We start from the raw sequence: 7,759 nt of genomic DNA on the forward strand, positions 1-7,759 counted from the left end.
CTCCCTTTCTCCTCCTGCCTCCCTTTCTCCTCCTGCCTCCCTTTCTCCTCCTGTCTCCCATAGGTCCTGGAGTGCCCTCGGCTGATAGAGACCATAGTTCGAGAGTTCTTGCCCACCAGCTGGTCTCCTGTGGGGGCAGGGCCTACCCCTAGTCTATACAAAGTACCCTGTGCTACTGCCATGAAACTACTTCGTGTCCTGGCCTCAGCTGGGAGGAATATTGCTGCCCGGCTGGTGAGCAGGACATAGGGCGAGGGATGGGGGAATGCATGGGACAGGGTTAGGTTGGGAGCTAAACATGGCTCCTGAACTCTGGGTGGCCAGCTCTTGCCATCTTCTTCCTCTCTGATCCAGTTGCTTAGAAATGCGACAGAAACCACCAGGCATGAACCTGTTTACTGGAGCCTGGTGCATCATATAGGGGTACTGTGGTCTCATGATGTGATAGGAGGTCTCCCTGTTCCCTAGACCCAGATCAGGGCCTCATGCACATAGGCACTCATCACCTATAGCCAAGTAGCCCTAGAGAAGGTGCCCAGCAAACCTTGCTAAAAAGAGGGAGGGCTAGGTGTAGTGGCTCAGGCCTGAATCCCAGCACTTTGGGAGGCCAAGGCAGGAGGATCACTTGAGGCCAGGAGTTCAGGGGCCAGCCTGGGCAAAATAGTGAGACTCTGTCTCTATAAAAAACAAAAACAAAAAATTAGCTAGATGTGGTAGCACATGCCTGTAGTCTCAGCTACTCGCTATGCTGAGGTAGAAGGATCACTTGAGCTGGGAGGTGGAGGCTGCAGTGGGCTATGATTGCACCAACCACTGCACTACAGCCTAGGCAACAGGGTGAGACCCTGTCTCAAAAATACTACTACTGGCCAGGTGTGGTGGCTCATGTGTGTAATCTCAGCACTTTGGGAGGTCGAGGTGGTGGATCACTTGAGGTTAGGAGTTCGAGACCAGCCTGGCCAACATGGCAAAACCCTGTCTCTACTAAAAGTACAAAAATTAGCTGGGTGTGGTGGTGCGTGCCTGTAGTCCCAGCTACTTGGGAGGCTGAGGCAGGAGAATTGCTTGAACCCGGGAGATGGAGGCTGGCATGAGCCAAGATCATGCCACTGCATTCCAGCCTGGGTGGCAAAACAAGACTCTGTCTAAAAAAAAATAGTAGGGGCCAGGTGCAATGGCTCACACCTGTAATCCTAACACTTTGGGAGGCCAAGGTGGGTAGATCACAGGGTCAGCAGTTCGAGACCAGCCTGGCCAACATAGTGAAACCCCGTCTCTACTAAAAATACAAAAATTAGCCGGGCATGGTGGCACGCACCTCTAGTTCCAGCTACTCAGGAGGCTGAGGCAGGAGAATCGCTTGAACCCGGGAGGCGGAGGTTGTGGTGAGCCAAATCGCACCACTGCACTCCAGCCTGGGCAACACAGCAAAACTCCGTCTCAATAATAATAATAACAATAAATGATAAAAAAATAATAAAATTGAGATTTTAAAGAAATCATAAAATAAACAAGGAGGAAGGGCAGGGTGGATGAGATATGACTGTGGCACCAGAGGGGCCTGGGTCAGGATTGAGTTAAGCCACCCTCTGTCCAGCTGAGAGTAGCTGGACTTAAGACGCACAGCTGACCCTGATCCCCAGACTGTGCCCATTTCCAGTTGAGCAGCTTTGATCTCCGGAGCCGCCTGTGCCGCTTCATAGCTGAGGCTCCCCAAGAACTGGCCTTGCCCCCAGAGGAAGCTGAGACGCTGAGCACCGAGGCCCTCCGCCTGTGGGCTGTGGCTGCCTCCTATGGCCAGGGCGGTGACCTTTACAGGTGAGGAGAGGCAGTGGGTAGGCTCCCCCTAGATACCTTCAGTTCTGTTCTTCTGGCCAAATCAAACACCTCAGCCTTGCTCAAGGTCCCAAGGTTGGAGGAAGGATAAGAATGAGGGGGAGGATTTCTGCCAGATGTGAAAAGGCTTAGGAGTCAGGCCCAGCCAGGGAAGAGGGGGACAAACCTGGTTAACCATATTCTCTGCTCAAAAGCATTGGCCGGGCACAGTGGCTCACGCCTGTAATCCCAGCACTTTGGGATGCCAAGGTAGGCGGATCACGAGGTCAGGAGTTCGAGACCAGCCTGGCCAATATGGTGAAATCCCGTCTCTACTAAAAATACAAAAATTAGCCAGGTGTGGTGGTGCATGCCTGTAGTCCCAGCTACTCAGAAGGTTGAGGCAGGAGAATCGGTTTAAGCTGGGAGGCAGAGGTTGCAGTGAGCCGAGATCACTCCATCATTCCACTGCACTCCAGCCTGGGCAACAGAGAATCTGTCTCAAAAACAAAACAAAAAAAAGCATTGGTATCTGTGAAATCACATTTAAATTCCCTGTTGGGGGCAGCCTTGAAGGACTACATCCTTTCCATTCTTTAGGGCTGAGCCTTCCAAGAGTGCCCCACTCTTCCTCCTCATCCTCCTTTACCAAACTGCAGATCCCTGGGTCAGGGCCGTGACCTACGTCTCATGTCTTCACCTGCTTTCATGCAGTGAAAATCAGTCCCTGTTCTTCCCTAGGGAGCTCTACCCAGTGCTGATGCGGGCCTTGCAGGTGGTGCCACAGGAGCTCAGCACCCACCCGCCTCAGTCCCTGTCCATGCAGCGGATAGCCGCACTGCTCACTCTCCTCACCCAGCTGACTCTGGCAGCCGGCAGCACCCCCGCTGAAGCCATCAGGTAGTTTATAGCCAGGACCCACAGGACAGGTGGAGGGCTCCTCCACAGGGCTGGGGTGACTGGAGCGTAGAGGAGCGTGAGGCAGCCAGATCCTCACTGTGGCCTCCTTTGGCACTTTTGTAGTGATTCTGCTGAGGCCAGCCTCTCGGCCACCCCTTCCTTAGTCACTTGGACACAGGTGTCTGGGCTCCAGCCTCTTGTCGAGCCGTGTCTAAGGCAGACCTTGAAGCTGCTGTCCAGACCTGAGATGTGGAGAGCCGTGGGCCCAGTGCCGGTTGCCTGCCTGTTGTTCCTGGGTGCCTACTACCAGGCCTGGAGCCAGCAAGTGAGTGCCTCCTGCTGGCCATCTACCAGGCCCCCGCACCCTGCCTTCAGCTACATTCCACCTGTTGCTCCCTCTCTGTGTCCGTCTCTTCACTCCTACTTCCCCATTTACTGTCTTCCCTTTTAATTCCTACCCTTCTTCCTCTTTTCACCTCCATATCCCCGTTCAGCTTCCCAGGAGCCAGAGAGCCCACGCAGCAGCTCAGCCTTCCTGTAGCCTGGGTGCTCTCTCTTTATGCCCCGTACACATAGGGGCCTTCTCTCCCAAGAAGGCTCAGCCTGCAGAAGCCTCCAAACATGCTCTTTTGGGCTCTTGGGATGGTGGCATTGGCCTGGGTACACAGGGGCTAGGAGAATGAATGGCTGGGCCAGCAGCTCAGTGAACTCCTTGGTCCACCAGCCGAGCTCGTGCCCAGAGGATTGGCTCCAGGACATGGAGCGCCTGTCAGAGGAGCTGTTGCTGCCACTGCTGAGTCAGCCCACCCTGGGCGGCCTGTGGGATTCCCTTAGGTATGTACTGTGTGTGGTAGCTGGGGGAGTCGGGAGGAGACAGTTTCATCCTTGTGGGATTCCTGGGTCCAGTTCCCTGGTCCATCCCAGGGTGCAGGCCCTCAGCCCAAGGGAAACCCGAGTCCCTAGCAGGCAGCAGTGGGGTGGGCTCTGAGGAGTGTGGGCACTGACCTCCACAGCCAGGCCCCCCGTTAGTCTTGGGTACAGACCCAGCAGCTCTTTACACTTTACCTACAGGCACTGCTCCCCTCTCTGCAACCCGCTGTGCTGTGCGCCAGCCCCTGAAGCTCCCCCCAGCCTCGTGTCACTGGGCTGCTCGGGAGGCTGCCCCAGTCTCAGTCTGGCTGGCTCAGCCTCACCCTTCCCCTTCCTCACTGCCCTCCTCTCTCTTCTCAATACCCTCGCCCAGATCCACAAGGGGCTGTGTGGCCAGGTAAGTGTGGGGTGTCTAGTTAGGGGCCAGGCAAGGGGCCAAGATGGCAGGAATCAGAAAGAAAATGGAAGGGTGGAATGGGCGCAGTGGCTCACGCCTGTAATCCCAACACTTTGGGAGGCCGAGGGGGGAAGATCACCTGAGGTCAGGAGTTCGAGACCAGCCTGACCAACATGAAGAAACCCCGTCTCTACTAAAAACACAAAATTAGCTGGGTGTGGTGGCTCATACCTGTAATCCCAGCTACTTGGAGGCTGAGGCAGGAGAATCGCTTGAACCTGGGAGGCAGAGGTTGTGGTGAACTGCACTCCAGCCTGGGCAACAAGAGCGAAACTCCATCTCAAAAAAAACAGAAAGTGGGAGGGTGTCCCATGGGGAAGGGAGGCCTTCTGCTGGCACTCATTTCCCTGAGTCTGGAGAGAGGGGCAGCCACCTGGGGAGCCCTAGAAGGCATCAGAGTCAATTTCTATATCTGAACAAAATTGCTTTTCCTCAGCTGGCTGCCATATTGGCTGCCCCGGGACTCCAGAATTACTTCCTCCAGTGTGTGGCTCCTGGGGCTGCCCCACACCTCACACCCTTCTCTGCGTGGGCCCTGCGCCACGAGTACCACCTGCAGTACCTGGCACTCGCTCTGGCCCAGAAAGCGGTGGGTCCCCCTGTCTGACAGGTTCTGCCCCCCATCCCATTATCCCCCTCCTGTTTCTGTGGACCCCAGCCTGCTTCTGCCAGGCCATGCAGCTCCCACTTTCCTCCAGACATGCCCTGGACCTGTGCCCTTCAGCCTCACTTTTATCTTCCTCACTTCTCTCTGCCACGTCCCCTTCTCCCGCACCAGATAGCTCCCTGTTTTTCTGTCTGCAGGCAGCACTGCAGCTACTGCCAGCCCCCCATGCTGCCCTCCATCATGGTATGGCCTTGGCCCTGCTGAGCCGGCTGCTGCCTGGAAGTGAGCACCTCGCCCATGAGCTGCTGCTGAGCTGTGTATTCCGGCTGGAGCTCCTCCCGTAAGTGCTTGGTTGGTGGCATCAACAGCCCTTTTGGACACTGCTGCGGTTGTTAACAGAGCAGCCCTGAATTTGGAGCCAGGAGACCTAAGTTCTCTTTCTTCCATGGATGACACTTAATTCTTCTGAGCTTCTATTACCTCATTAGTGAAGTGAGGATCAGGCTAAACACACCCAAGAATGATTGTGAGACTTCAGTGTGACTGCATGGCTAAAAAAATGGTATATAAATCAGTTACACACATGTAATAGCCATCAGCTACAGAGTGTTTACTCCGTGTCTGATACTCCCTTATGTATTTATCAACATGTTAAGTATTTTACTTGGACCATGAGATAGATACTATTATTATCCTTATTTTACTCTGAGGAAACTGAGGCTCAGAGAAGTTATGTAAACTCATACCTAGGCAGCTAGCTCTAGCGTGCATCCTCTTAACTGCTACACAGCACTGCGTGGGAGGTTGTTAAGGGAGCAGAGAGGCACAGGTCTGGACCTAGGAGCCTCCAGGAAGTCCCAAAGAGCTGGCACAGCCTCCAGGTGCTGTGGTTCCAGCCCTCATTTTTGGCTTTTGGGTCCCATTACAGGGAAAGAACATCAGGGGGTCCAGAGGCAGCTGACTTCTCTGACCAGCTGTCTTTAGGAAGCAGCAAGGTCCCTTGGTGTGGGCAAGGGACTCTGCTAGCTCAGGCCTGCCAGGACCTCCCCAGCATCCGCAGCTGCTACCTGACTCATTGCTTGCCAGCCCGAGCCAGTCTGCTGGCCTCCCAGGCTCTGCACCGAGGGGAGCTACAGCGAGTCCCAACCCTGCTACTGCCTGTGCCTACGGAGCCGCTGCTGCCCACCGACTGGCCCTTCCTGCCGCTGATTCACCTCTACCACCGGGCTTCAGACACGCCCTCGGGACTCTCTGCCATGGACACCGTAGGCACAGCCATGCGGGTCCTGCAGTGGGTGCTAGTTTTAGAGAGCTGGCGCCCCCAGGCCCTCTGGGCTGTGCCCCCTGCTGCCCGCCTGGCACGGCTCATGTGTGTGTTCCTGGTGGACAGTGAGCTGTTCCGAGAGTCCCCAGTACAGCATCTGGTGGCAGCCCTCCTAGCCCAGCTCTGTCAGCCTCAAATCTTGCCAAACCTCAACCTGGACTGCCCACTCCCTGGCCTGACGTCTTTCCCTGACCTCTATGCCAACTTCCTGGACCATTTTGAGGCTGTCTCTTTTGGGGACCACCTCTTTGGGGCCCTGGTCCTTCTGCCCCTGCAGCGTCGGTTCAGTGTCACCTTGCGCCTTGCTCTCTTTGGGGAACACGTGGGAGCCTTGCGAGCTCTGAGCCTGCCTCTGACCCAGGTACTTTTTCAGTCCAGCAGGACCTGCAAGGTACCCTGCACTGGGCCCCGGGGACAGTCCTGAGCCTTGAGGAGCTTTGGAAGACCTCAGCTTCCTCATCTTACCTCTTGGGGGCTTTGAGGGGATTAAGAGAATCAATGAAAAGGGCTTAATGTGGGCTGGGTGTGGTGGCTCACACCTGTAATTGCATCACTTTAGGAAGCCGAGGTGGGTGGATCACCTGAGGTCAGGAGTTTGAGGCCAGCCTGGGCAACATGGTGAAACCCCATTTCTACTAAAAATACAAAACTTAGCTGGGCGTGGTTGTGGGTGCCTGTAGTCGCAGCTACTCGGGAGGCTGAGGCAGGAGAATCACTTGAACCCGGGAGGCACAGGCTACAGTGAGCCGAGACTGCGCCACTGCACTCCAGCCTGGGTGACAGAGCAAGACCCTGTCTCAAAAAAGAAAAGGGTTTAACATGGTATCTGGCATATGGTAGGTATTCATTACTATTAATAAGGCATAGCTCCTTGCTCATCAGTGCTACAATCTAGATAAGAGATTTACTGAAAACCTGCATAGTTCTGAATTATTCAGATGCCAGATGCTAGGTGTTGTCAGGATTCAGAGAAGGGAAAGATCAAATTGGGCTTTGTGGAAGAAGTGGGGATTGACCCAGGCACTCTAGGTTGGGTAGAATTTGAATTGGTGAAGAGGTAGAAAGGCAGGAGATTCCTAGCAGAACAACATAAGCAAAAGGAGCATGACAAAGGGCAGAAGGAAGGTGGAGAGATTTCTGTTGGGAACTTAAGGCTAAAAATAAGTAAAGTCTGAGAGAGCCTCAAATATCAAGCTAAGGACTTAAATGTATATCCCAGCACTCTGGGAGGCCGAGGTGGGCAGATCATCTGAGGTTGAGTTCAAGACCAGCCTTGCCAACATGGCAAAACCCTGTCTCTACTAAAGAAAAATACAAAAAATTAGCTGGGCGTGGTGGTGCATGCCTGTAATCTCAGCTACTCTGGAGGCTGAGGCAGGAGAATCGCTTGAACCCGGCAGGTGGAGGTTGCCGTGAGACCAGATCGTGCCACTGCACTCCAGCCTGGGCAACAAGAGTGAAACTGTCTCAAAAAAGAAAAAAAAAAAATTTTTTTTTTTTTTCTGGGTGAGGTGGCTTATGCCTGTAATCCAACATTTTGGGAGGCCAAGGCAGGAGGATCGCTTGAAGCCAAGAGTTTCAGACCAGCTTGGGCAACATAGCTAGACACCATCTCTATAAAAAGTTACTTGAAAATTAGCCAGGCCTGGTGACTTGCCCATAGACCTGGTTACCCAGGAGCCTGAGACAGGAGGATCACTTGAACTCAGGAGGCTGAGGCTGCCAGTGAGCTATGATCACACCACTGCATTCCAGACTTGGAAATAGTACGAGACTCTATTTAAAA

At 54.2% G+C, this 7,759-nt stretch overlaps 1 protein-coding gene across 1 annotated transcript in view; it reads left to right on the forward strand.

Annotated features, from left to right (window-relative positions):
- The window catches only part of RPAP1 (RNA polymerase II associated protein 1), a 36,765-nt gene that overhangs the window by 27,021 nt on the left and 1,985 nt on the right, over positions 1-7,759 (forward strand). The window contains exons 12-20 of the mRNA XM_011989337.1: positions 64-234; positions 1,661-1,818; positions 2,557-2,715; positions 2,839-3,040; positions 3,440-3,549; positions 3,787-3,982; positions 4,479-4,631; positions 4,847-4,989; positions 5,578-6,334. Of these exons, the coding sequence (XP_011844727.1) occupies positions 64-234; positions 1,661-1,818; positions 2,557-2,715; positions 2,839-3,040; positions 3,440-3,549; positions 3,787-3,982; positions 4,479-4,631; positions 4,847-4,989; positions 5,578-6,334 (2,049 nt within the window). The remainder of the gene's footprint in view (positions 1-63; positions 235-1,660; positions 1,819-2,556; positions 2,716-2,838; positions 3,041-3,439; positions 3,550-3,786; positions 3,983-4,478; positions 4,632-4,846; positions 4,990-5,577; positions 6,335-7,759) is intronic.

This window comes from Mandrillus leucophaeus, unplaced genomic scaffold (assembly GCF_000951045.1).
Source record: "Mandrillus leucophaeus isolate KB7577 unplaced genomic scaffold, Mleu.le_1.0 Scaffold35, whole genome shotgun sequence".
In the NCBI taxonomy this organism is placed as follows: Eukaryota; Metazoa; Chordata; class Mammalia; order Primates; family Cercopithecidae; genus Mandrillus; species Mandrillus leucophaeus.